Raw genomic sequence first — 27348 nt, forward strand, 5'->3', positions numbered from 1 at the left:
GAGGCAGTGTGGGCCACAGCTGGCACATGCTTGGCCTTGGTGCAGGAAAAGTTTGGTGTGAACTGACACGGTGTGCAGCAGCATGGACAGAAAAAAAGGCTTGAGACACTAGAATGAAATAGTGTGTGATATGTGCCAGATCTACTTGGATACACCCTTTGCTTAAATTCCTCCAGTATGTGAGCCTGTTCTGGTGAAACTGGGGTGGCTGGGGGAAGTTTGGTGTGGCTGTGATCCAGCAGACTCAAGAAAGCAGCGTGTCTTACCATTCTGGTGGCAAAGTGCTGGCTTTTGTGTGAGAGCAGCGTCCCCTCCTTACAAAGAGGCTGCCCTAAGGCTAAGAGCAAAATGCATTCCAGTTTCCCAGGCTGAAGCTGAACTTCCTTGTGTCCAAAGTGGTAAAAATCAACTGAAGGTTGATTTTTATCTGCACCTACAGGTGTTTCAATCACTGCAGTCTCAGCCCTGCCTTCTCCACCTCATCCTGTCCTTGTTAAGTTTTTCTGTGAGCTCGAGGGTAAAACAGACACAAAAAACCTTTTTAAAGTAGTTTCTGTAAGTCTTGAACCTAGTGTAGCTTTCCTTGAAGCTTCCTGGTCTCTTGCTGCTCTTTGTGTCCCTCTGCTGTGGAGAAGGGTCATGAAGAAGAGGAATGCAATGCAGAGCCAAGCCATGGGCTCAACCTCTACAGGAGTCCATCTGCAGTGGGTCCCATGGATCGTGTTGTGTGGCAAGCTCCTTCCTGTCTGTGCAAGGAGCCTGGAAAGGCCAGAGGGCTCTGCTGCTTGCACAAGGACCCGTGTGCCAGATTGTGGAGGGAAACCTGTGCAACAAGCTTTGAGTAGCCAAGCCATAGCAGCAGGCAAGCATAAGGGGTTGATCCCGTAAGGTTTTTCAAAAGCAAACAATATTTAGAAATAAGATTTTCACCTGGTATTTTGTGTCAAGATGAGATCTGTAGGAAAAAGGGGGGTATAAGGATAGAATCAATTGTCTCTGCAGAAGACAGATTCGCTTCTAAATAGGACATGGACTCAGAAGTCCCTTAAAATTGCATTATGCTTCTGGATTAGGGGGAAAAAAAAGAGGCTGGGAATTGCTGATTCTGGTTTCTGTTAAAAATTGCTCCCCAGAGGATGACTTTCCCTGTGGTGCCCTGGAGGAATGTGGGGTCTTTCCAGTGCTGCTTCAGCCTGTCTTGTGCAGCTGTTTCACCCCAAAAGCACTGCTGTTGTCAGATGGATTTTTAGTTTGAACTTCTTCAGCCCAGCAAGTCAGGGATGGTGCAGAGCTCTGCATGGAGCAGTTCTGGGCACATCTGGGAGCAGTGAAACCCTGTAGTGGTAGTAATGGGATTCAGCTCCTTGCAGAGAGAGGTCAAACAAATGGAAAGTGAAAGTGTCTGGCCTGGCAGAGGCAGGTTAGGCCCTCAACAAGTGGAAGTTCGGGTGTGGTGCCTTCATGTCCCATGCCCCATCAGGGAGAGTAAAGACCAGCTGCCTCCCAGCAGCCTCGGTAGAAACTGAAGCTGGTGACATCATTGCTGGGTAAATGAATAAAATAAAAGCCTGGGGTGAGGCTGGGGAAAGGCCAGATGTGACATTCAGTGCCTGGTATCTCATCTCCCCCTCTCCATGGTTCTTCAGCAGAGCTCAGGCCACTACCAGGGAGGTTTTGCTGTCCAGGCTGTTGTCGAGGCAGGGGAGGGTGCTCCTGGCCAGGGGAGATGATGGAAGGGCCAGGCAGAGGGGAGCAGAGTGAGCTGGACAGTGGCCAGACTTGTGGTGGGGGTGATGGTGGATGTGGTGGGTGATTCCACATTGGCTGGCAGGTGGGGTTGCTGCTGAGATGCTGGGTGGTCAGCGACAGGTCAGAGAGGTTGTAGTTCTGGTGGAAGTGGTCAAGGTTCCCCAGACCACTGAAACTGCCTGGCCAGAGCCACTCTACCACACTGTCCCTTAGGTGGAGGTCAGGGCTGGCTGGCAGGTCTGGGAAGAAGCCAGTGTCCATACTAGGACATACTGGTTCTGGCAGCTGAGATTGCTGAATAGGGGAAGGAAATACTAATACCAAACCTTCCAGATTTTTGTCAGGCTGCAGATCTGCTCCCGTTCCCCAGGAGAGTGAAACAACGGTCTGGCAGGAAAATGAATGTCTCCATATCCTTCTGTAAGCTAATGATGTGTCATGCAGGCACTGCCACCCCGGCCTCTTCTAAACAAGCAAAGGAACAAAATGAGGAGAGTGGAGGGGCTGTAAATGTGGCACGACTGGTCAGCTGCCTCTCCTTTTGCTCAGGCCTACCACTGCCATTGCAATTCTGGCTAGATGTCACCTTTCTGCCCTGCACCTCTGTAGCTCCTGTGACTAATACAGCCAGGAAAGGGAAGGGAGAGCCCGGGAAACAGTGAATACAAACACCACATGGGCTTTGTCGGGCTGGTGCTCCCAGCCCCCGGTGAATCGAGGGGGAGGCAGTTGTCTGGGTTGCTGCCCTCTCTCCAGGGGTGGCTTACCCTTCCTCCCCCCGTCCTTTTCCTCCTCCCACGTTCCTGGCTCTGCCCGGTGAGAGCTGCTGGGAAAGCAACACAACGGGGCCCATTCAGTTCTCACTTCTGCAAGGAGAGCAAACACTGGTGCAGGAGCTCGGCAGCTGCTAGACGGGGCAGGGGACGCTTTCCTCTCTTCGCCACGTCTTGAAGTCCAGGTACTCCCAGCCCTGGGTGTGTGAACCCTCCAGGTGTGTGGGAGGGAGTGATGGGATGATGCCTGGCATGTGACAGTGCTCCAGGCACAACACAGGGACTGAGTTTGGGGGCATTACATTGGTGTCACTGGTGGGTGGGTGCACAGGAGGGGGCTGCCCCAGTGTGTGTGTAGGCTGCAGCAGGACTAGCTGTGACAGCAGGAGGGCAGAGTTGGGGCATGGGGCCACAGGGGATGATGAGCTACAGGGGGCATGGGGCTGTGCACCACAGTGGCTTCACAAGTTAGAGCCTTGCAGACCCCACTGCTGCTGTCTCAAAGCTTAGGGGGGTGTATTGGTTGTATCTACAGCTCGCTGCCTCCTCTGCATTTGCCCCAGCCTTGGCCTCTCTCTGGTACCTTCTCCCCAGGGGCTCATTCCTGCCCAGCCAAAACCAACCCGTCCTTCCTGCAGCTAAACAGTAGAGTTCTATTCCAAACACTGCTATGAATAGCTTGGGGGGGCGGAAGCAGGGAGCTTGCAGGGTAGGAAGCAGATGTCCAGCATGGTGGAGACATGGGACATTTGCCATTTAAAGAAGGGTAGCAGCTCAGAAGCCTGTGTGCTCACATTCCCTGCACATACCTGCTTGCCTTACAAAAGCAATTGTAGGAGGGATAGCGATAGCTTGTTACAGACCAAGGCAATCTTAAGTTAGTGATATGTGAAGAAAACAGGAGGGTGCGGTGGGGTGGGTGTCTGCTTCAAGCCAGTTGCCTGTGAGTGACCTGCTAGCTGTGACCTTCACTTTTCATTCCAAGTATTCCTCCTCTCTTTCTTACACTCCCTTCCTCGTTTACTACTTGTGAAATCACAGCATGAGAGCAAGAGCAAGTGAGATCTGCCCCACTAGGTCACAGCAACAGCCCTCCTGGCACATGGGGTGCCAAGCAGGTGATGCTGTTTGGGGACGCATGGGAACCCAGCCTCTCTCCTGGCCTTACTGCTGTCTCTCCCCAGCCACAGGTGCCCTCCAACATGGGGCCATCCTGGGGGCTCCTCCTGCTCACAGCGGCCCTGGGGGTGACGGCTGCTACCCGCTGCCCTGCACCCTGTGTCTGTGATAACCTCCGTGCCCATGTCCTGTGCCTCAATGGGAGCCTGATGGCCATCCCTGACACCATCCCAGAGGTGGGCAAGGGAAAGAAAGGTCGAGGGATGGGGAGAGAAGATAGGTATGGCAGCCCTGGGGTAACTCAGTGTTTTATTTGTGTGACCAACAGCTCACCAAAAAACTAGACCTTCGGGGCAACAATTTCATGGTCATCCCAGCGGGAGCCTTCCTTGCCACCCCCTACCTCACACACCTAGACCTGCAGCGTTGCAAGGTGGAGAGGCTGGAGGAAGGGGCTTTCCGGGGTCTGGGGAGGCTTGTCTACCTCAACCTGGCCTCCAATGGCATAGCCCTCCTCTACCAGGAGTCCCTGGACGGGCTCTCCTCCCTCCAGCAGCTCATTCTGCAGGGGAACCGCATTGAGGAGATCCAGCCGGGTGCTTTTGGCCATCTGGGGTCCCTCACTGTCCTTGACCTGAGGGCAAATGCTTTGGTCTACCTCCCAGACATGGTCTTCCAGGGTCTGCAGGTTCTTAGGTGGCTTCGGCTGTCCCACAATGCCCTCCATGTGCTGGGCAGTGAGGCCTTTGCTGCTCTGCCTGCCCTGCGCAGGCTGAGCCTGGACCACAATGAGCTGCAGGCACTGCCTGGCGAGGCCCTGGCCAGGCTCGATGGGGCTACCCGGCTAGACCTGGGTCACAACCCCATCACCTATGTGGCTGAGGAAGCCCTGGCCATGGCCTCACTGAGGCACCTCTTCCTGAACCATGCCTCCCTCCAGGATGTGGCACCCGATGCCTTTGCCCGCAGTCCCCAGCTTCGTGTGCTGGACCTCCGCGAAAACCAGCTGCAGGGGCTGCCACCCCTGGCTGGTGCGGGGGGGCTGGCGAGGGTCAGCCTGGATGGGAACCCTCTGCTCTGCTCCTGCCTCCTGCGTCCCTTCCACAAGTGGCTGGCAAGGGCGCGGGTGCAGGCCGAGGGTGCCTGTGCTGCACCACCGGCCCTCCGTGGCCGGTCCCTTGACTCCCTGAAGCCCCCTGAGATGAGATGTGGTCGCCTCCGGCCACCCCCTAGACCCACGACACCACCAGAGCAGCCAAGGGCAGCTGGCAGCAGGCACTGCCCCCGGGAGTGTGTCTGCTCCCCTGATTTCCATCATGGGTCCTGTGAGAACAGGGACCTGCGAGAGATCCCTCGGGACTTCCCTGGGGACACGCACCTTCTTGACCTGCGCCAAAACCCCTTCAGGACAGTGCCACCAGATGCCTTCCCTGGCCTGAAGGAGCTGGTGTCGCTCCACCTGCAGAGCTGCAGCATCAGGGTCCTGCACCCTGGGGCGCTCCGGGGGCTGGAAAGCCTGGTCTACCTGTACCTCACTGACAACCACCTCTCCACCCTGGCGGCTGCTGCCTTCGAGGGGGCCCCGCAGCTGGCCTACCTGGACCTGGACCACAATGCCTTCACCCGTGTGCCTGCAGCCGCCTTCCAGCTCCTGCCCAACCTCATCTCCCTCCATCTGCAGCACAATGCCATCAGGGAGCTGGAGGACGGCGACCTGGCCGGGGCCAGGGGGCTCCGCTGGCTCTACCTAGCTGGAAATGCCATCAGGCACATTGCCCCTGCTGCCCTGGCTCCTACCAAGATGCTGGAAAAGCTGCAGCTGGAGGGAAACCGCCTGTCGGAGGTGCCCACAGCAGCCCTGCAGGGCCTGCCTGCCCTGAGTGAGCTGAAGCTCTCCCAAAACCCCATCAAGCACATGGGGGACAGTGTCTTCCTGCCGGTGGCCTCCAGTCTGCAGCACCTCTACCTGGACAACATGGGCCTGGAGCGGGTGAGTGTGTTATGGGACTCCCAGAGGGCAGTGGCACCACAGGGCGCATCACAGGTTCCACTGCCCAGGGCTGGTGGCCCCTATAGGGGCATCCAGACGTCCCTGAATTCCCAAGCCTTCAGGAGATGCTCCATAGCCTAGCTGGGAAGCCAGATTTCTTCAGGCTCAGCTGTAGCATTGCCTTTGCCTCAGCCTTGCTCCTGGCTCCCCTGGGAGAAGCTTACTCCCTCCAGTCCTTAACACCCAGTTTCAGTGGGGTCCAGACCATTCCCTAAATCACCTCCTTTGCCCAGCCCTGGCCAGATTCCTCCTTCTCTTATTACAGGCTGTCCTGCAGGACTCTTCACTGCTATTACCCCAAATATCTCCATCTTCTCAAGAAAGTGGTATTAGCAGCACCCTCATAAGAACTGTATCTTACCAGCACACGGTGATCACTCTGAGGCCTCCTGCATGTAACCTTCTGTCTAAGAAGACTGAACAGGAGCCTAATGAGTTCCAAGATGTGACTGAAACTGCTTGAATTAAGTCCCCCCTCTTTAAAGCATCTCTTTTGTGGGGCCACCAGGTTCAGGACAAGTTCTCAGGCCCCCCAGAATAGATGATCAGAAGTACAAGGGCAGAGATTTGCTGCCCTGCCTCCATCAGCATGCCCCTGACTTACTCTCCTTCCATTGCAGATTTCCCCTCATGCCTTCACTGGCCTCGGTCCCAAGATCAGAAGCCTCTACCTGGAGAGCAACAAAATGAGCAACATACCTGACATGAGCAACTTCACAGGGCTGGAGATCCTCAACCTGCAGGATGTACCTTTCCACTGCAATTGCCAGCTTCTTCCACTGCACAGGTGAGTGCCAGGAGTGGGGAACAGCCTCAGGGATCTGCCTGGGGGGCAGCTGGACCTCCCATGCTGAAGGCACAAGCTCACAGCACACTAGCCATTTTTGGTCTTTTCCCGTGGTGGCGAGATGTAGCACACACCTCTGTGCAAGGATGGAAGTTGCCTGGGCTTTCTGGGTATAGGGAAAACAGCCACAAGCTGGGGTGGGAAAATACTGAGATATTCAGAGGTCACCCAGGTGGTCTGGCCTTACTTTGAAGTGATCATCTACTTATGGGCACAGACTTTTGGCTTTCCTTTTGCCCTGTCTCATTCCTTTCCCTGATCTTCTGCCACATTTCCAGGTGGATCAACAAACTCAACCTCCACGTAGGGGCCACCTGTGGGTCCCCTGCAGAAGCCCAGGGGCTGAAGGTCAAGCTTTCCACCACTTTCCTAACTTGTCCTGGCTGGGGCCGAGGTGAGGCTGGGGAAACCAATCCTAACAAGACTAAGACTGCAAGCAAGCCCAGGAAGAAAAAGAGGTCGGGAAAATCTCCAGCCAGAGGCTTCAGTAAGAGCAGAGCTTAGGGTTTAAGGTGTTTAGGACATGTGCTGGACACAACAGGGCCATACCTACAGTCTGCCTAGAGCAGTTTTTCTAGATTTGTTCCCACCACGGAGAGATGGATATTGCCCAAAGCACAAAGGAGAGCCTGGTGCGACCAAAACAATGCTGATTTGCCAAAGATGAGGGGTTTGGTTTTGCAGGACACAGAGGCATGTTCTGTAGCATGCTTTGGTGATACAAACAATGAAATCAAATACTTACTGCTTCTTTCTAAGCCATGTGGAAAAGCTATCCACAAGTTTGGTTTTGGTTTTGAGAGCACTTTCACAGCTTCCAAAATCATAGAAGAACCCTGAGTGGGACTGCGACCAGCACCAACCAGTAAGGTCCTGCACTGGTGCAAATCTTATACTAGAAAGCTTAAAAATTATTAGTGAAAATGTTACCTTAATTCCCAGCAGTTCCTCAGAATTAAAACATAAGCAGATGGAAACCTTTTTATTTCCTGCAGAATTCAATCAGTGATCCAATTGGTGAAATGGGGTCAGTGATCTGTAAGTGCTTCCATGATAAGCAATGTGCTCAACTTATTCCCTATGACTGCATAGGCTGGGACCTCAGGCCCCAGAAGTTTGCTTAAATTGAAAAGGCTTCAAAAGATAAATTTACAGATAAAGATACGTTTTGACTAACTCTGGATTTTGGTTGCCTGGAAAGCAATACACAAGCCTTTGGCTTCTTCCTGAAGCTTGTCACAGGGCTTTAGGGTACAGATTGTAGATCAAATTTACAGTACAGCTGTTAAAAAAATTGAAAATTCAAACCATGCTCCAAATCCTCTGCAGTTCTGGGTTAAAAAGCAAGGAGTGACAGAAGCAGACACAGTGCAGATGAGCATCTGTTTTTGAGGCTGCTGCCATGGAGATTTTGGCTTTTGTGACAATGGTGTGTGCTTTAATGATTGTAGTATGTTAGGGAGAGATAGGATCCACCTGTCTATAAAGGGTAAGAGAATTGTTGGCAGCAACCTGCCTAATTTGGTGAGATGGGCTTTAAACTAAAGAACTCAGTGCAGGTGAGGTCCAAAGTCCCATGGCTTCCTCTGGGGAGTAGATAATACCAATCAGTGCAGTGAAAGGTGTTCCTTGACTGTCCCTCAAGTTGAGCATCAAAGAGCTATCACTGAAGGTGTTTATGGTTGTGCTCCTTCTCAGGTAATTCAGTTGCTTGATGAAACCAGATGTGAGGGGGACAGTATCAGGTTCATTCCTGGCAAGCTGGGGGAGGGTATGAAAAGATTAGAGGGACAGGGTGCTAGCGAGATCCCTCTGCAGGTGACTCAAAGAGGTACCAGACACAGGGGGAGCACACTTGCAGTCTTACAGATGTGAGCCAGGGACTCCTGAGGTTACAGAAGCCAACAGGGATACAGCAGGGAAATATCTCAAAGGAATTAAGGGGTGTTCCTCTAGGAAGGTGATGCAGCCTTTACACCAAAGCACGCAGCATGGGCCACAAACAGGAGTTGGAAGCCACCACGCTGCTGGACAGTTATGATCCTTGGTGGGACAAACTGTGTGACTGGAGTGTGACTACTGATGGCTATGAGCTGTTCAGAAGAGACAGGAGAGGAGGGAGAGGTGGAGGGGTTGCCTTCTACATCAAGAGGTGCACTGAGTGTCAAGAGCTGTCTCTGAAGAACAGCCATGAGCAGGCCAAAAGCCTGTGGGTAAAAATCAGACACTGAGGCAACAAAAGGAACCTTGTGGCTGCGGTCTGCTACAGCTGCCTGACCAAGGGGAGCCTATTGATGAAACCTTCTTGCTCCAGTTACAGGAGGCATCGTGCTCACAGGCTCCAGTCCTGCTGGGGGACTTCAGCCAACTTGACATCTACTGGGAAAGTACCAAGGCAGGCTGTAGGCAATCCAGGGAACTCCTGCAATGCATGGAGAATAGCTTCTTGAGCCAGGTGGACTTCTGTAAAGCTTTTGACACAGTCCCCCACAACTATTCCCTCCAAACTGGAGTGATGGATTCCCTCCAAACTGGAGTGATGGATTCCATGGGTGGACTGTTTGGTGGATTAGGAATTGGTTGGATGGTTGCCTTCAGAGGGTAGTGGTCAGCAGCTCAGAGTCCCAGTGGGCATCAGTGACCAGTGATGTCCCTCAGGGGTCTGTATGGGGACCAGCGTTATTTAATGTCTTCAGTAATGACACAGACAAAAGCATCAAGTGCACCCTGAGCAAGTCTGCAGATAACACCAAGCTGAGTGGTGCTCTTGACTCACCTGAAGGATGGGATACCATCCATAGGGATCTGGACAGGCTCAGAAGTGGGTACATGGAAATCTCATGAGGTTTAACAAGACCAAGGGCAAGGTGCTGCACCTGGGTTGGGGTAACCTCTGTTATCAACACAAGCTGGGGGACGAAGGGATCAAGAGCAGTCCTGCCAAGGACTTGGGGGTACAGTGGATGAGAGGCTGGACGTGGCCCAGCAATGTGCATTCACAGCCCAGAAAGCCAATCAAGCATCAAAAGATGAGTGAAAGCATCAAAAGCAGCATGGCCAGCAGGGTGAAGGAGGGGATTCTCCTCCTCTGCTCTGCTGAGACCCCACCTGCAGTGCTGCACCCAGCTCTGGGGCCCTCTGCACAAAAAGGACATGGACCTGTTGGAGCGAGTCCAGAGGAGGCCACCAAAATGATTAAAGAGATGGAGCACCTCTCCTGTGAGGAAAGGCTGAGAGAATTGGGATTGTTCAGTCTGGAAAAGAGAAGGCTTCAAGGTAACCTAATTGCAGCCTCCTGCTGACTGAAGGGAACGTACAGGCAAGATGGGACAAGACTATTTACAAGAGCATGTAGTGACAGCACAAGGGAGAATGGGTTCAAACCATTAGTTTTAGATTATGTATTAGGAAAAAATTCTTTACTGTGAGAGTGGTGAGGCACTGGAATAGGATGCCCAGGGAAGTTGCGGATGCCTCATCCCTGGAAGTGTTCAAGACCAGGTTGGATGGGGTTCTGGGCAACTTGGTCTAGTGGAAGGTGTCCCTGCCCACAGCAGGGGTATTGAAACTAAATGATCTTCAAGGTCCTCTTCTAACCCAAACCATTCTATGAAAAAAGGTCTCGCTTCTTCAGGAGGCATCATCATCTCTTTTTTTTTCTTCACCTCTTTCCACTCTTCCTGTCCTGATTTTCTTGGGGCTCGCAGCGCTTAGACCGGAGAGTACAGCACCAAAGTCCTATGGGAGCAGCTCCTTTCCTGACACGTCCTGCACTCATCATGTTGGACAGCAGCGTATCACCTCCAGCCACAGCCAAGAACCCAAACTGCCCTTTTGTGCTCTGGCAGCCTCTTTCCCTGTTTTGAGCTTCTGCTCCAAAAGGTGCCTTCAAAATCAGGCATGCACAACCACAGCAGCAACCCTGGTAATGCTCCTCAGCATGCCTGCAGTCTTTCTGCTGTTTCCCAGGGCTTAATATTACAAGTCTGGGGGAAATTTTCTTGCACACCAGAAAAGCAGAGTTGTGATGCTGCAGAGTGGTCTGCTTTAAAAAAGGAAGGCCCTTTTGGTCCTCTGCTTCCCTTTGCCAGGACCTTCCCTAAAGAGCCACAAGGTGAAGCTGCTGTGGGCAGCTGTGGGATGCTCCAGATCAGTCTGTGTCCTCCTGCTTTATGCTGCTGATGGGAACAGGAAGCTCTGTCTCTCCAAATTCTGCATCTGAAGGGTCAATGGTTTCTTCTTTCACCCGCACAGCAATAACTAGCAAGAGACAGACAGAGAGAGGGAAAAATAAGTAAATAAAATCAACCCATGTTGACTCTCACTACCTGCAGCACCTCCAAACGAGCTCTGTTCAAGCAGGTCAAAATGCCCCAGGTCCTGGGGCCAGTCTACTTCCTGAGGGTCCCTCACCACAGGCAGCCCCCTGTCATTCCAGTGCAAATCTATCCACGGTCACAGCAGCAATCAAGATGGGACAAAACCCTGGCAGCATTCAGCTGCTGGCTCCCAAGAACTCCTACGGGAGGAAAAGCTGGTGTGGTCCATTTTCAATCTGTCTGGGTTCACACAGGGGAACTTAAGGGAACAGGAGGGACCTTCATGACTCTCCATTCCCATGTGCACAAGGCACCTCACCCACCCTCCTCCCTGCTACCCACTAGGGTTGGCAAGTGACCCAGCTGCTCTTCTGGTCACTGCAGCACGACGGGCTGTGTTCACGTGCTGCAACAGCCCTTATGGGGATTGGGATCTGACAGCCACCTCTGACATACCCACTTTGTCTCTCCTCCCTGACCTCACACAACCAGACTGCTCAGCAGGGCAGCCAGGCCCTCAGCAGGCAGTAGCAGCATTGAGATATTGAGCAGTACTGGTCCCGCCAAATCTTCTTGGGAAGAAAACTTTTCCAGGGAAAGCAAGCAAATGGTTTCTTCTACTCTCTGGAGTATCTCTGGAGAAGTAGGGAAGGACATTTGACATGCTGCTGCCTTTTCCTGCCTGGAGGCGCCCATGAGTTAGTGGCCAAGAGGGTGTATGGGGAGATGTGAATGTGGCTGTGGGGTAGAGTAACTCATTCCCTTACTCTCATCAGGTGCTGGCTCTGGCAAAGCCTGGCTAGCAGCTTTTGCTTCTCGTTTTGCATTTGTGGCAGAAGGCTTCTTGACAGTCTGTTTGATGCTCCGGGCTTTGGCAGGTAACTTTTTTCCTTAACAAAGAGATAACAGAGTATGAGCAAAACTGTGTTTCTTTGCCCCTGGAAAATCAGCAACCCTGCTCCTCTGAGAAACCACAGACCAGGGACCAGCACAACTGAACAGAAAGCTACATGGTCATTAGCTGCCAACTGGTTATGCAACAGAAATGGCCTACTGGAGAAAAATTCCATTGTCATCATCTCAAAATATGCTCTTTCATGTTCTCCTTCATTAAAGGCAAGGCGCTTCAGCATGTGCTTAACTTCCAAGGAGCAGGTCCTCTTGGAATCAGTGTAGAGTCAGCTTTGCTTACCTGTCTGGGTCTAGTCCTAGGCAATGAGCATATTTACTGCAAGGCGCAGACATTGTAACTGTAATGTTCTGGTTTTAGCTGACTTTTTCATTTAGGTTAAAAATCTTTATATTCTTTAGATGTCCTTTCCCCTCCACCCCCCCCAGCAAGGCATTTCTTGTCTGTCTACATGATTTGCCACAGCTACAGCAACAATGACCACAACAATGACAAGATGAAACAATAAAATGGTTTCTACTGGCCTCTTCAGCCATCTTAAGGCCTTCTTTCCCTCAGCACAAACCAGGGTTGCTCTCCAGCTACCCTGCAGCAAACATCTCCTTCCAATCAAGGACACAGCAGGGAAAGAAGCACAACCTCACACCTGGAAGCAAGTGCCATATATACCTCGGCCAACAGCAAACAGACTGCAAAACAGATCCTTCCCACACACAGCTCTCTGCTCTTTAGGTAACAGGGCAGGTAAGAAGGATGAAGCTGTGTTGGCAAACCCACAGCTGAGTAAGGGCATCCACAGCAAGACAAGGCCTCTCTCTCCTGCTCTGATGGGACATGGACAGGCTTCCTCTAACTGGGCCCAGCCTGCGAGCGAGCGGGAGGGCACTAATCAAACATCACTCACTCTTCTTTCCATAGGGTTTCTTCTTCTTCTTGGGCACCTCCTTGGCCTTCGCTGGAGTTGTGCGCTCTGTCATGGAGACGAGAGGGAAACGAAAGCCAAGTCCCATAACCAGTAGGTAACTGGGATGAAGTGACATAAGCGAGAAACAGATATACCCGTCCCCCCAAGCCAAAGCCCTCTTCCCAAGACAACCAGCTGAGGGGAAAGCAAGGCTCTAGTGCAGTTGCTGTCTGTGCTTCCAGGTGAGGGCCCAGGGTGGCAGGCTGGGGCAGCACAGGGGAGAGAGGCCAGTACAGACTTGGCAGGGGCAGTAAAGAAACAAGATTCATAGTTTGGGATAAGAAGGAAAACATCTGCAAAGGTGAGGCAGTGGCCTCCCTGTGACAAGGGAAGGAACGAACTCTTGAGAGGATGCTCTTACCTTTTACAGACAGAGTCACAGAGTTGATGAGAAAAGGGAGCGTGGGCTGAGCTCCCACTGCTACCTGGCTAAGGTCATAGATATGCTTCATAAAAGGGAGCTGTGCAGGGATAGGACCACCTGGAACTCTACCCAACTTTGCAGGAGCAATTAATTCTCTGTTGGTGTGGGGGAACAGGGAAAACAGAGCCAACCTCAAAACTCAGGCTGTTTTCTCCCCATCAGACTCCTCCCTCTGCCAGCTGCTAGAATGTAGCAACAGAGGAAGGTTTATGGTAGCCAGTGCAAATCAAGGAGGCCATTTGCTTCTCCCTACAAGGCCCAAAAACCAAAGGAGCCACTCGGAGCAGGAGGAAGGAAACCTTTATCTCTAGCATTAGAAACCACAGTAAAATCTTCACTCACCTGGAACCACTGGTGGTTGAAGCTGGTAGCCTGTCAGCTCACACCACCCCACAGGATAAATGTCTGGAGACTCGCAGTCCACCCACTGGTCATACTCGTTGTCCCAGCCATCAAAATGGATGCTAAGGAGACGTTGGACTACACGCTTCACTGTGGCCACACAGATGAGTCGGGGCTCCATCAAGTCCACTGCCTCCACCTTCATGCCTGCCTTGAAGCCATGGTTTGGACAGTCCTGGGTGCATAAAAAATGAAAACATGAAAAAAGAAAAGCCAAGGCCACTGCACTCAGTCCAAACCCGTACCTGGCCAACAGCACCCTTGCACAGGCTAGCCTTCAGCCTAAAGCAAGCAGACAGACAACAAGCCCACAGATCCAAAAACAGATCCAAGGCCAGCTGTGTCCTTAGTCAATCTCAACCCAGACTTTAGAAGCAAGATCCTGACCTGGGGGGAGCAGCAAGCAGCAGTTCAGGAACACACAGTCAAACAATTGCCTGACATACCCCTGGTGTATCAGAAGACCAGCACAGGCCCAGGTACTGCACCAGTTTTGCATGCCAGCCACACATCCACAGGCAATGAGCAATGAGGAGCCCACCAGGAGACTGGAGCTCACAGAAACACTACAGAATCACAGGTCACACTCAGAGGGACCAAGATATCTTAACACCCACAAAGGCAGGACACTGCTGTCCCTACTTGGAGAGTGCATACTCCTGGGCCTTGAGCTCTCCTTAAAGTGCCGACTGTCAGCAAACTGCAGCCCAGTAGAGATACTGCATATTGTCTATCCTGACTTCAGGGAGGCTTTTGACACTGTCTGCCATCAGAACTTCATAGAGAAGATGATTGAGCTATATATGCTGTGTGCCTGAACTATACAGGAGACAGCAAGATAGATTGAAAACTGGCTGAGTGACTAGGGCCAGAGGATGGTTATTAGTAGCATGAAGTCTAGCTGGAGGCTAGTAATTAGCAGTGTACCCCAGGGGTCAATACTGGATCCAATCCTATTCAACATCTTCATTACATATCCCGATGACATGTCAGAGTGTCATGTCAAACCAAGCAAGCTTGCTTGTGGCAAAAAATTGGGAGGAGAACAGAATATACTAGATAGTTGTGCTGCCATCCAGAGGTACCTTGACAAGCTGGAGAAATGGTAGAATCCCATACCTGTGGAGGAAGAATCCGAGGCACCAGCACAAGCTGGGGGCAGACTGACTGGAAAGCAGTTTGGTAGAAAAGGGTCTGGGAATCCCAGTGGACATGAAGTTGAACATGGGCCAGGGATGTGCCCCTGGGACAAAGGAGGCTAATGTTAGCCTGTTCTCAGCAGATCAGTGGAAGTGATCCTTCCCCTCAGCTTGGCGCTGACAAGGCCCCACCTGAATTGTTCTCTGGTACAAGAGAGACATGGACATACTGGAGAGAGTCCAGCAAAGGACAAGGAAGATAATGAGGGAACTGGAGCATTGTATGAGGAAAGGCTGAGAGAGTTGTGACTGTTCGTCCTGGAGAAGAGAAGACTCAGGGGTACCTTATTTATGTGTATAAATGCCTGAAATGAGGGTGCAAAGATGGAGCCAGATTTCTCTCAGTGGTGCCCAGTGCCTGGACCAGAGTTAACGGGCACAAACTGAAACACAGGAGTTTCCCTGTGAACATCAGGACACACGGTCTACTGTGAGTGCCAATGAGCACTGGCACAGGTTGCCCACATGGTTGTGGAGTCTCCATCCATCCAGAAGTCATCTGGACATGGTCCTGAGCAACCTTCTACAGGTGACCCTGCTGTAGCAGGGGTGTTGGACAAGAAGCACTTCCACCTCAGTGATCTCACGACAGACAGAGCTCCTGCACTCCTCCTCCCTTACTTCAAGCATCCCCACCCATCACTTCTTCCTGGCAGCACTCACTGTGTTGAAGAGCCGTGATGGAGCAGGTCTTGATTTGGTCTCTTCCAGGTAACGTTCCCAGCTGAAGGTCTTTGCATCGTGCCCTGCAGCAGGAAGAAACACTAAGAGGTAAAAAGGTAGTCACTGGGTAGACCAGTTGGGGAAAAGGCAGAGTACGCAGGAAGGAGGCATAGCAACTGGTTGCAAAGCAGGTTCATGAACCAGCACATACAGCCTGATCTTGGACATGAACCTAGTGCATGGATTCCATGGGAGTCCAGCACCCCTCTCCAGCTGGCAAATACAGAAAAGTGCAAGCTGCAGCTCTGAACATCTGTGTCAGCCATAGACGCAGACCACAGAGAAAGGGGAGGAGCAGCAGCAAGTAGGAAGTAGTATGTTCAAAACACGCCACTAAAACCAGTGTTCCTCCCAGCAGCAGGAACATCAAAGGAAGATGGAACAGCACTGCACAAAAATACTGCAACACAGAAATTCAGAGCAGGCCTTTTTGGGTATGGCTAGATGAGGCAGTAAAAACTGCTAGGGTGATTGTCTCTTAGGAGTTTGAAGAAATACTCATGTCTGATCTATTCATAGAGAAAGGAATAGAGATGACTCTGGACACTTGAGTACTGACTCCTGCAGCAATGGCTCTACTTATCCCTTCCCACCCTCCTTGTCCTTTAAAACATTTTATTCTGTTCAGTTTGGGGATCATACACCTGTCCCACTGATCTGCCAGGAGCTAACCAAGACTTGGTATATGGGGAGAGCTCAAAGAGCCTGCCTCTGAACTAGCCCTATCTCCCTGAAAAACAAGCGGACTGGGACCTTGTTTTGATTCATCTGAACACGACCCCTCTCAGAAAAGCACCACCCATCAGACTCTGCATGCAGGTTTGTACCACAGGGCAGAGTCCAAATCTCACCTTTTGGAGGGGTCAGTTCGATGTTGTTCCTCTTACAGAAGTTGGCGGGGAAGATGGCGTGTGAGGAGGCGTGATAGCAGAACCAGTCAGAGCCATCATCAGATGTGGCTCCATCAATGCTGATCATGAGATACCCATCCAAGAGAACCTGAGATGGGAGTGAAGGCATGAGTGTAGAGCTTTGCTTGCTCTAAAGCCTCTCTTCCTCACAAAAGATTCTCTCAAGAGTCCCCACAGATCGATCAGAGTTGCCACTAGATAGTAAAATGCAATGTTATACTAGTATGTTAGTCAACACAAGCTAACCCCCAATGCAGCAATTTCTGCAGGACTGGGACCAACACTAAGAGCCTTGTGAAAGGACTATGTGAAAAGCCTTAAATGGTCAGGAGCTCTGTTCTCCCCTAGAAACACTTTATTGGCAGCCCAAAAACCCTTTACACCAGCCAGATCACAAATTTGTTACTGGGTAGAAGGGAAGGAGCACCACCCTTGGATTTGCTACTTCATACAGCAACAAGAGTTGTCCCATCCTGTCACTCACTGGTAATTGGAGCCTACCAAAGGTGATAGGCATGCTTGTCCCAAACTCTTCCATTTCCAAGCAAAGACTGAAGGGAACATTTTACAGACACGAACAGCTCTCCTAGCATCCCACTGCCAAACTCCAGGTGTCAAAGTCCTCAGCTTGGGTTCTGCAAGGGCAAACAGCTTCCTGAGGAAGCAGGAAAAGCCCAGATTGATGCTATACTTTCAACACTCAACACACTTCACTGAGGGAACCTGGGCAAGCAATTTACTTCTCAAGACTAGCACAAGAGTAGAACTTACTACCACCTCATCAAGGGAGACTGAAGGAGACACATCCATCCTCAGCTTCCTCATGCCATTCCCCACATGGAGGTCCCCTTCTTTCCACAGAGGCCTCTCTATGCACTCTCAGAACTGGAGAACAAATCTTCCCTACTGCATGCCCAAAGGTGGAAAAAGAGTGGCTGCCAGTCAGACACACTGGACACTAGCTTGCAGAGCAAGCACGCTCATCTTCATGCTGTCCATTTAGGTACACGTGGATGACAGCTTGTTAGACCTCTGAGGTAACCCCCAAGTTCCCTCCACACAACAGCTGTCCACCTCTCTTGACAGCCCTCTCCTCTCCCCTACACAAAATCCTACCTGGTCTTATTCATTTGAAAAGACCTGAGGAGAAGCTGCATTATCTCAAGTAAACACAGCAGACCCCCTGAGGCCCACTGAACTTACCTTGCAAACAGTGGCCACACAGATGTTGCCCAGATTCAGGGGGTCAATGGCTTCCAGTTTCATGCCTCGCTCAAACCATCCACCTTCAGAATAGACAGCCCGTACCTAAGGGAGACTCTGGTGTATCATGTGCTGCCAGGGGTATGGGACAGTCCCATCCTGACACCGAGCACAGCAAGTGCAAATGGGATTAGAACTCCTTCACTTGGCTCAACTCAAGTTGGGAGGGGAAAGCAAAAATATTACAAGAAATACAAAGAGGCAGCCAAACCAACACTATGTTTCTGTCAGCAACCTCTTGCCACAGCTCTGGTCAGTCAGAGAGCCAAGCCCAGCTGCAGCTCCACAACAAAACAAGCCTCCTTCTCATCTCAGCTCTTACCAGCGTGATCCAGTTCCTTGTTGGAACTGGTCTCTCCCATGCAATCCTCTTCCCTCTCCAACTCAAAGCTCCTTTGCTTGCCCTTCAACTAAGTCCCTCAATCTGTCACTCTCCTTTAATTCTTTCAGCTTTCTAGTTTGACCTGCTCCTGCTTAACCAGAACCTTGACACCCTTCGCTATAAGAAAGACTAGTGAGCCACCCTCAACAACCCACACGGTAGCATGTATGCCCAAGGAAGGAAATGCTATCACCACTTCCTTTTTTGTGACCCCCACAGAAAGGCAGACTTGTCCTACCTTCTTAAACAGATAGGGGACAGCATCACAGTAGATCTTCCGGAAGGTGGGATGGTTTGCCATGTCATTACGTTTTTCTTCTGTGAGGAATGGAAGAAAGAGAGGTAAAAAACCTGCAGCAACTGCAGTAAGAAAACAGACTGGTTATTAATTTTCCTGTGAGAGCTTAGGTGCTATAAACCCCCTCAATATGAGGCCACTTAATAAAAAGAACAGGTCAGTCCTTCTACACTTCTCATAAAATGGGCTGTGATGAAGGGCTTGCTCAAAGCAGATGGCTCAGCTTCCTGAGCACTACTGGTAACACCGCTACATGTGGCTGTAATCACCAGGGAGAGGCAACAAGGAATGGAGACACAACCTAAAGGATCAGCAGAGCTCAAGTCTTGCTTTTTTCTGCCAGCCTAAGCCGATCAACAATTCCTCTTGGTAAAGTCCAGAAAAACACAACCTGATGGGATCCAGTGTTACAGAAGCCAGCATGAATTTCCTCAAAAAGACTATAAACATCTGTCATGTTGCAAAGTCTGCGTTCTCACACTAAGGAGACAGACTGCCTGCTTCACATAAGAAACTCTACAGTCCCCTGTCCTGACCTGTGATCATGGGGCTTTTTTATCTACCCCGATAAAAAACCAGCAGACACAAAACTAAGCAGACTTCATCTGTCAGGTCTTGAGGCAACTGCCTCACTCCCAGCATGTCAAGACTGGTGTCAACAACAGGGTGCAGGCAGTTCCCAGCAAATCAGAAGATGGCTGCAGTGGCCTGATCCTTACCTGTCTTCTTTATGTCATGGCCCACTCTCCGTGACCAGCCCACAGGATGGATGAGAGGACTCCACATGTGGCACCAGAAATCATCGCTGTCACCGTCCTCATAGAGGAGTCTCAGTCTGCCCCCAATCACTGTATCCACCACTGCCATACGTGTCTGGGACACGTGGTTCTTATCCACCACCTCAACCCGCATGCCCTGCCGGAACGGGTACTTCATGCTCTCCACCATCTGGCAACAACCGACAGAGGAGGTGAGATCAACCACAGTGCTCCAAACACTTCAGAGAACAGCTTTCCCCACAGACAGGCACCCTGGCACTGCCCAAAGCTGACTAGGAAGGGATGCATGGGAGTGGGTTCATCGGGTGGACAGGTAGCTGGCAGCCCCAGACATGACAGTGTGGTTGGGCACACACTCCCTGAGTCTCCCTTGTCGTGTCGCCTCATAAGAGCTGCCCCACCCCCGACCAGCAGCCATGCCCAGGCACCACCTTGTGTGAATGTTCCCAGTGTGAACTTCTGCTCACCAGAAACTGAGTGAGGAATTGTGTGCCTTTCTCAGTCATGAAAGAGATCACAAGGGTTTCAAGGCTGCAGTTAGTTAGAGGTGTAGCTTCCCAAAGGGCAACAGGATTTTCAGTTGACTTCAAAAGAGGTCAGGTTCTTATTTCCACCTTTTCATTCTGACCAGAGGTTGAACTACACAATGATCTATCTGCCAACTCCACATCCAAAGCCAGTTACTCTGCAGACTGACCCAAATGCACAGGCATATAGAAAGAGTCACTGGCTGATTTCTGACTTTTTTCGAGACGTTCAGTTTGCTCATACAGCCTTGTCCTACTCATCCACAAATGCCCAATGGTGCTTAGAGGACATCTGACATTTTGGAACTGTGATCCCAAGATGCTGAGCAGCAACTAGGAAACACAAAATAGGCACCCAAACCAGCCTACACCAGAAGAATCCAGAAGAACTTTTAAGCTAAGGTCTTCCCCTTCCACCTCCTGTTTATTAGGTGGGAGATGCTGAAGGGAGAAAGACACAAGCAATGTCTATTTCCCTCCACCACTTCCCTTCCAGCTACAAGCTGTGGCCCAGGAACAAGCAGCTACAAACACCCTCTTAACTTTCTAAGAAGTGACATGGGAAACACTAACTACATCCAGATCTCCAGCTCAGTGTCACCACTTACCTTGCACATAGAAGAATTTATCACCTGCCTTCCTGCCTGCTGCCTCTGGGACTTTGTTATCTGCCATTTCCAAAGCTCCTAGCCCCAGAAGACCCTCTTCTCTCTAACAAGCTCTAATCTCAGTGCAGGCTACACAAAAAAAATCATGAGAGCTATAAAGATGCCAAGGCCATGGTATTTCAAGGAAGCCTGTGCCCTTCTCATTCCCTCCAGGCTGCTTTGCTACCAACACTGAAGACAAAGGTTTTTGACTCTCAGAGCCATTCCCTGTCACTGAAACATGGCAGCCAAAGGCCAGGTTGGAGCTGCACTGCTCTCTCCCTTCAGCAAAATGCCAAACCTTATCCCCAGTACGTCCCAGCAGACTACGTGACAACAGATTTTAAAGCTTGCCTGTGACCCAAAGGAGAAACTGTTGTGCTGAGAGGGCATGGAGGCTGTGCCATTACCCACAGCATCATGACAGGTATCTTAGGAGCACGTGGAAGCACTCACTGCCCCTGCCCTGCCCAGGTTTCAAGGCACACAAAAGTTGCACAGATCAGAACCAGAAGAGACATGTTGAGCATGTTTTGACTTCAGCTTCATTTACCCCATGTAAAATGACAGCCTCCTATGTTTACCTTCATGTGGAAATCCACTGGGATGGTCCTGGCTCCCACCAGTTTTTTCATGAGGTAACTTCTCCAGTCAGTGTACTTGGCATGGATAGCTATATATGGGCAGGGAAAAAGTCCATCTTTATGACCAAAATAATTACAGCACCACAGTTTTCATCTCTCTGACAGCCCATTAGCACTAAAAGACCTTCTTCACACTCAGATTCTGTACTCTGTTTTGCCAGCTTGCCCCCACATCTGGCTGAAGCAATCACCATTACAGAATTAACTGGGCCAAGCAGACATTCAACTCCACTGATCTAGATAAGGAAGTGGTAATAGAGCAAAAACATCTCAGCTTGCCAAAATTCCACTAAAGTGGCATCCCTCTCTGAACTGCTAGCTGTGCAGAGACTGGAACCACTGTGCTTACCAGAGATGCTGCCCAGGATATAGGACCAAAAAGTTCCCCCAAAGTTCAAGTCCAGCCACCACGTGGGTTAGAAGGAGGAAAAGCCACCTGCGTTAGCCCCCACAGGTCTGACATCAGCTCTGCATGCAGCATCCCCAGGTCAATGACAGGGAGATGCAGAGGGAGCAATCCAAGCAGCCTCCAGCTTCCCAAACTCAAACTGCTGCTTGTAACTCAAAGCACAAATGGAGCTGTAGTCCTACATGCAGTGGGAGCACCTGTCCCCCTGTGCTAGGCATAAACCAAAGCTTCCCCATGCCCAGGTATGTGCTGACCTCTCTTGCCCCACACTCACTTTGTGGTGGTACCAGGATTTTGCTGTTGATGGCACACCAGCCAATGGGATGAATATCCACTGTGCCCAAATTGCACCAGAAGTCATGACCAGCATCATTCTCAAAGCCCTCATATCGCAGAAGGGCCCTATATCCTGCCAGGATAGAGCAGACAACCAAAGGCATTAGAGGCCACAAATTTGGCACCACAGCCTTAGCACCTACAGCATGGCCTTCAGAGCACTGCATAGGTTACCAGAGCTTCTCCAGCAACTATTCTTGCAAATTGCCCAGCAAGCACAAGAGGAAGTACATGCTGGTTTCCACTCACTCCGGCACCATGATATTTCCTGTTTCAAAATCTCTCAGCAGTTGTAGAGCTCCAAAGAGCTGCTGTTTTGCTTGATCAGCTACCCTCAGCTCTCTAAAGCTTCCTTCAGAGCTTAGCTGTACCCAGCTGTCAAAGATGACATCGGAGACATACCTACAATCTGGATGACGGATGCAATCCAGTACACACGGCTGGGGAGCACAGCATCACTGTTCAGCACTTCCACTTTCATACCTTTCACCACATCATCCCACTGATCGAAGAGTGGCACCTGAAAGATTGAGGCAGCCGTGTTGGGAGAGGGATGTGGACAATCAGAGCAGGCCCTTCTAGCTTCCACAGACACTTCTTAGGCAGCTACCCTTTTCACTTTAGGCACAGGCTTGCATGCCTTACCCCTCTTGGATCTGCCAAAGTCTTGAAATACAGTTGAACTGTACCAAACATCTCACTGGGGTGTTCACTGAGGATCCCAAAAGGCAGAATACCATATAGCAACACTTAACTGTTTCACTGCCAGCTGTCCTATTATCCCAAAGTAGCTGCTGCCATTCCTCTATGGCACAAAAATACCTAACAATCAATAAACCTGCCATGTCTGCCTGACCTATCCTCAAGAAAAAGGAAATGATGTCAGTATTATCAGACCACAACTCAAAAGGAATATAACAAGTCTTATCAGAATCAGACATGCTGGAGGGGCAGCTACTGCCAGGCTCACATAAACTGAGTTCCTCTCTGCACATCACTACCAGCAGTGTTTCTATCAAGTCCCCCTCTGCTTCCTTCCCCCCAAACTCCTGGTCCCTTTGTGAGACTCCCATTTTCAGTTGCAAGGAACCACCACTTCTTTCCTCGCATCACCTGGGTCTCAATAACCCCCTGCTGGGCCTCTGCTCACCACCTGTCACAGGAGCACAGGGGGGCCCATGCATATGACACGCCCCGTGTGCCCTGCCATGCACAGCAAAGTACAACTCACGTGTTTGAAGCAACTGACAGGAGCTGCCTTGTAGCCGTGCTCCTGCAGGTACTTTCCCCAGTCAAAGCCCAGGACGAGTGCTACAATTAGAGCAGAAAATCAGGTGAGATCACAGAATAGGCACAGAGCTCAGTTACCTCTGAACTACAGCCTGCAGCCTCCAGGCACTGGGACACAGCACACAGGGATTACGCATTCCACTGCATTTTCTCTGGTGGGAAACTTGACCCCTATGAGTGCACGGTCACTAGCCCCCACAAGAAGCAAAGCACATTATTAATCAGTATTTACTGTCACTTGCTTTTGAAAAAAGGGAAGCAGAAAGGGAAATAAAAGGGGTCAAGTCCAGCCCAGGGCTAAAGCACTCCAGGGACAGAGCATCCTTTCAGGGCTACACCACTTCACAGCTTTGCCTCTCAGCGGCAACAGTGCAGGGTCATATCAGCAGCACTTGCTTTCCCAGAAGGTGCTGAGAAACTCAGAGATACTAATCTGAGAGGTTAATCCCACAGCCACTCCTGGTTGAAGGCCACAGCTCTGCTCCAGCAGCAGTCTGCTCAGGGATCACACCCTGCTGCTGCCATGCCCCGGCGCTCCCCTTTGCCCTAACACAGTAAGTTGCTGCTCCTTCAGCTGGAAGTGAGCTGGTTATTGCTCAAGCTGATCAGTGAGTGACTCGGGGCAAATATAACTTCCCACAAGCAGCGGGGCAGCGAATGGCTGGGAAAAGCAGGACACCTTTAAGTCACCTTTGCCAGCAGAAGTCAGCACCTCGTGGGACTGGGACCACAGAGCTTACACTCCAGGTCAAGTCGTATGAGGAGCAAGGATGAGGCTACAATAGTGATGGGCAGGAACCTCCACCAGAGCAGGGAGAGGAAAAAAGATGTGCCCTGTGTCCTTGCAGCCTGTGTCAGAGCAATCCACATATCATACAAGGCAGTGTACCAGGGAGGAGGAGGAGGACTGCAGAGCTTACAGCCCTCAAGGTGTCCCTATTTCTGTGACTCCAGCAGCTGCACCTCCTCACACCTCACCTACACTCACCATCCTGACCTGTCAGTGTCCCATCTGCCAGCTGTCCCGTGCCCTGCGAATGGAGGAAGGCCCCAATCTTGGCTGACCAGGATGCCTTGTGCAGAACTTTAGCTTTCTTCGTTGGTGGTTTCCCCTACAAAAGAAGGAATATTAGAAACATTAATGGCACAAGAGACTAAGTCACCCCCTGCAACTGGGTATGCACCTCTTCCTTGGGCCAATTTTCAGGTTACTACAATATTTATTAACGCTCACAGGAACAAGAAACAGCAGGTAAAATATCAGTGTCCGTCCTCAGCTTTTAGAGAGCATCACCTTTAAGCTGGCATGCCTTCTCTGGGGACTTCAGGCAGGAAGAATAAGCCACTGGGAATGTCAGTCTGATATTTAATTAGAGAGCAACCACCTACCCCTACATACAGGCACATCCTGCTCCATCCCCAGGAAAGCTCATAGAATTATAGAATCTCCCTGAAGAGCTGGAAGTCTGCCTTTCTAAAGTTCAGGAGCCTGACTTTACTCCTTACCTGACCTATATTCCTCAAGACTGCAAACTCCACCAATGCATGACCACTGCAACCCAGGCTGACTCCAATTTTGACATCCCCAATTAGTTCACTTACCTTGGTGACCATCAATCAGATCTACTGTCACATTCCCTCTGCTACAGCTGTCTGTCCCCCTGGCTTAAGAAATTATCCCCCATGCATTCCAGGAGTCTGCTGGATTACCTACAGCTTGCCATGCTACTTTTTGCAGGTATCGGGGTGGTTGAAGTCCCCCAGCACAAGAGCCTGCGAGCACAATGGAGCCTGAGAGCCAGATGAAAAGGTTTTAACTCACCTGCAGTCTGGCCAGGATGCTGGCCTTTTTGGAATTTGAGGAGTAGCTTCTGGAGCAGGAGACACTGCAGAAACGTTTGGTCTTGGAGAAGAAAGCCTCCCTGGTGCCCACAATCCCACACATTTCGCACACAGCTGAGAGAAGGAAGGCCAAAAATGTGAGCATTCAGCAGAGTCAATGCACTACAAGGACAGAGCTGAGACCAGCTAACCATCATTATACAGAGCAGATCCCCCACATAGCCCAGAAAATGCAGTCTGCATCCAAAACTGCTCCCAAAGCATCCCCAAGGTGCAGCCACACACCCTTCGCTTCCCCTGAACATGTTTTAGGCAGCACAGGCAGTACCTGGCTCGGAGCCACTGTCTTCTGTGAGCCGGCCTGTGGATGGGTGGTGCATCCGAGAGGTCGAAAGCTCTCCAGCTTCCCGGTCTGCCACCTCATCATCACTAGACTCCTCTAGACAGGAGCTGCTGTCACTGCCCATGCTGCTGTTGTAGCATGTGAGGCTGTCATAACCCCCAAAGATGTCCAGTTCATCATCCTCCTCATCGTCATCGCCTTCCTCCTCCACCCGCTCCAAAGATGAAGTTTTGTGGCAGAAGGCAGACACCAACTACAAAAAGAGCCAGTTTGCTTTAAAATAGACATTTTACACCCCACTGCACAATAAACCTGCCTTTGCTGCCAGGGGGGGCCTCTTGGGCAAGGGAGTGGCCTCAGGGCAAGCAAGGAGTCCACATAATAGCCCCAAAGGCAGGAGTCTGAATCCCTACCCCCAAACAGATCCCATTACTGTTATTCCACAGGCTGCATTCTGCTTCTCAAGAGAAAAGTGCCACAGGGCTGTAGCTAGAGAGAAAACAGCTTGAGGAACATGGAAGAAGTACAGGGCAAAGCACTGCCATGCTGATGCAGGACAGATGAGACTGCGTCCTTCCAGGCCATGTTTCTCCCAGCACAGCTGCACAGCACAGCAATGCAGACACCATCACAGTAAAGCCACCACAGACTTCCAGAGCAGAGCACAAAGCTGCACGTTCCTGCCACCACAGCTCACCAGACCAGCACAGCCTGGAAGTCAGCAGAGCCACCTCAGCCCTGGAGACAGTTCATGTCCTCTGGAAACTGCACAGTCCACAGCTAACCTCAGTTCAGGAACTGCACCAGCAGGATGGCAGAACGTTTGTTACAGGTTTTTGCCTAAAACCAGATGCCTCCACAGCTAAACATCTTCACTAGCTCTTTGTACTTGCTGCGAGGCAGAGACTGAAGAAAGGGCACAGAAAAACAGTGACTGTGTCTCAGACTAGAAGAATCTTGAACCAGGCTCCAAATAAGCACAAAAGAATCTGGGAAAAGGTGTTAGCAACTCATGAAGGAGCAGCAAGAAGTCAGCATCAGCACAGGAAGTGATGGAACAGAAAAGCAGATTCATGCCTACATGAGGCATAAGGATACAATTGTTTATCCAAGTGGGCAACAACAAAAGATCAGCAGCAAGCCCATCACCTTCCAGTGCTAATTCCCTCTGATCCCTGGCTCCCATTATAGACACGTGGACAAGGAAGATCAGACTTCACTCACTGCTGTCTCCCCGCATCATCTCTGGCTTCCACACAAAACAGACACAAGGCTCCCAGGTTGTTCCCTGAACAAAGAGTTGCTCTCCTGCGGATCCAGGCTCTCAGACAGCATTCCTGATGTCTGAGAGGCCTGAACTCCTCTAAAATAGAAATATTTTCATCGCCTTCTAGTCCCTGTGTGGGTGCACCTTCCACCAGCTCGTAGGACCCGAGCACCACTGCATCGTTACTCTTCCACAACAGGCGAGTGAAACTTGTGGACACGTTACAAATCCCAGAGCTGCCAAGCAAGGGCAGCAGAACCGGGAGCCTCATCAGGAAGCTGAGGGGGACGCAGGGGCCCGTCCCGCCGGCATCAGACGCACCCACCGCCGCCGCCCCCAGGAGCAGCCCAGCCCGGACCCCGGCGGAGGCCCGGCCCGTCCCGCCCCGCCCCGCCCCGCCCCGTCCCGTCCGGTCCCGCTCACCTCTCCCCGGTCCCGCTCCATCGCTCCCGGGACGCCGCCAGCCCGCCTCACGCGCGTGGACAGCGTCCCCCGTCAGCTGTGCGTCTGATTGGCGAGAGCAGCGGAAAGCACAGCAAATCAGCGGGGAGCTTGTTCCGCCGCGCTGCCCGCGGGGCACGACGGGAGCTGTAGTTCTTTCTCCGGGGCCTAGCGCGTCGCGGCGGTCCCGCCCAGGGACGCGGAAAGGTCGGGCCTCGCTGCCGCCCCCCGCTGGCCCCATTCCTGCTTGTAGTTCGGGATTAGCCCTCTCGGTCCCAGAACGGCTTGGGTTGGACGGTGCTTCAAAGATCATCCAGTTCGAACCCCCAGCCGTGGGCAGGGTCACCTTTCACTAAACCAGGTTGCTCGGGGGCCCGTCAAACCTGGCCTTTAACACTCCCAGGGATGGGACATCCACAGCTTCTCTGGGCAACTTGTGCCAGCGCCTCAATGCCCTCACAGTAAAGAATTGCTTCCTGTATCTAATCTC

General features: G+C 51.4%; 2 protein-coding genes across 4 annotated transcripts; one reads left to right on the forward strand and one right to left on the reverse strand.

The window, feature by feature from the left end:
• Positions 1-2533: 2533 nt before the first annotated feature.
• CHADL (chondroadherin like) lies at positions 2534-8462 on the forward strand. The gene is made up of 5 exons (XM_010410626.4): positions 2534-2707; positions 3707-3877; positions 3970-5631; positions 6312-6478; positions 6817-8462. The coding sequence occupies exons 2-5, from the start codon at positions 3725-3727 to the stop codon at positions 7040-7042; spliced, it is 2208 nt and encodes a 735-aa protein (XP_010408928.3). The 5' UTR covers positions 2534-2707; positions 3707-3724; the 3' UTR covers positions 7043-8462.
• Positions 8463-10164: 1702 nt separating this feature from the next.
• Positions 10165-26927, reverse strand: L3MBTL2 (L3MBTL histone methyl-lysine binding protein 2). Of its 3 annotated transcripts, none has more exons than XM_039571496.1 (17): positions 26841-26927; positions 25136-25403; positions 24788-24921; positions 23963-24077; positions 22907-22986; positions 22078-22195; positions 21614-21748; positions 20871-20959; positions 19053-19281; positions 18274-18353; positions 17594-17698; positions 16331-16478; positions 15420-15502; positions 13498-13732; positions 12672-12737; positions 11625-11747; positions 10165-10798 (listed from the first exon to the last, which is right to left on the reverse strand). In XM_039571496.1, exons 1-17 carry the CDS (start codon positions 26859-26861, stop codon positions 10689-10691), a joined length of 2139 nt encoding a protein of 712 aa, XP_039427430.1. In that variant the 5' UTR covers positions 26862-26927; the 3' UTR covers positions 10165-10688. The 3 variants fall into 3 exon arrangements, with proteins under 3 accessions (XP_039427430.1, XP_039427429.1, XP_039427431.1); XM_039571495.1 differs by having other exon boundaries at positions 23954-24077; XM_039571497.1 differs by lacking the exon at positions 12672-12737 and having other exon boundaries at positions 23954-24077.
• Between the last annotated feature and the right edge of the window lie 421 nt (positions 26928-27348).

Source organism: Corvus cornix, chromosome 1A (genome assembly GCF_000738735.6).
Source record: "Corvus cornix cornix isolate S_Up_H32 chromosome 1A, ASM73873v5, whole genome shotgun sequence".
In the NCBI taxonomy this organism is placed as follows: Eukaryota; Metazoa; Chordata; class Aves; order Passeriformes; family Corvidae; genus Corvus; species Corvus cornix.

Excerpts from the sequence above, each read along its gene's own strand:
- CHADL (XM_010410626.4), top strand. The coding sequence starts at position 3,725 with ATGGGGCCATCCTGGGGGCTCCTCCTGCTCACAGCGGCCCTGGGGGTG. Across the intron at positions 3,878-3,969 it reads TCCCTGACACCATCCCAGAG|CTCACCAAAAAACTAGACCT; the intron begins GTGGGCAAGGGA and ends TGTGACCAACAG. Across the intron at positions 6,479-6,816 it reads CAGCTTCTTCCACTGCACAG|GTGGATCAACAAACTCAACC; the intron begins GTGAGTGCCAGG and ends CCACATTTCCAG.
- L3MBTL2 (XM_039571495.1), bottom strand. The coding sequence starts at position 26,861 with ATGGAGCGGGACCGGGGAGAG. Across the intron at positions 20,960-21,613 it reads AATCCTGGTACCACCACAAA|CTATCCATGCCAAGTACACT; the intron begins GTGAGTGTGGGG and ends GCCCATATATAG. Across the intron at positions 13,733-15,419 it reads CATCACGGCTCTTCAACACA|GACTGTCCAAACCATGGCTT; the intron begins GTGAGTGCTGCC and ends TTATGCACCCAG.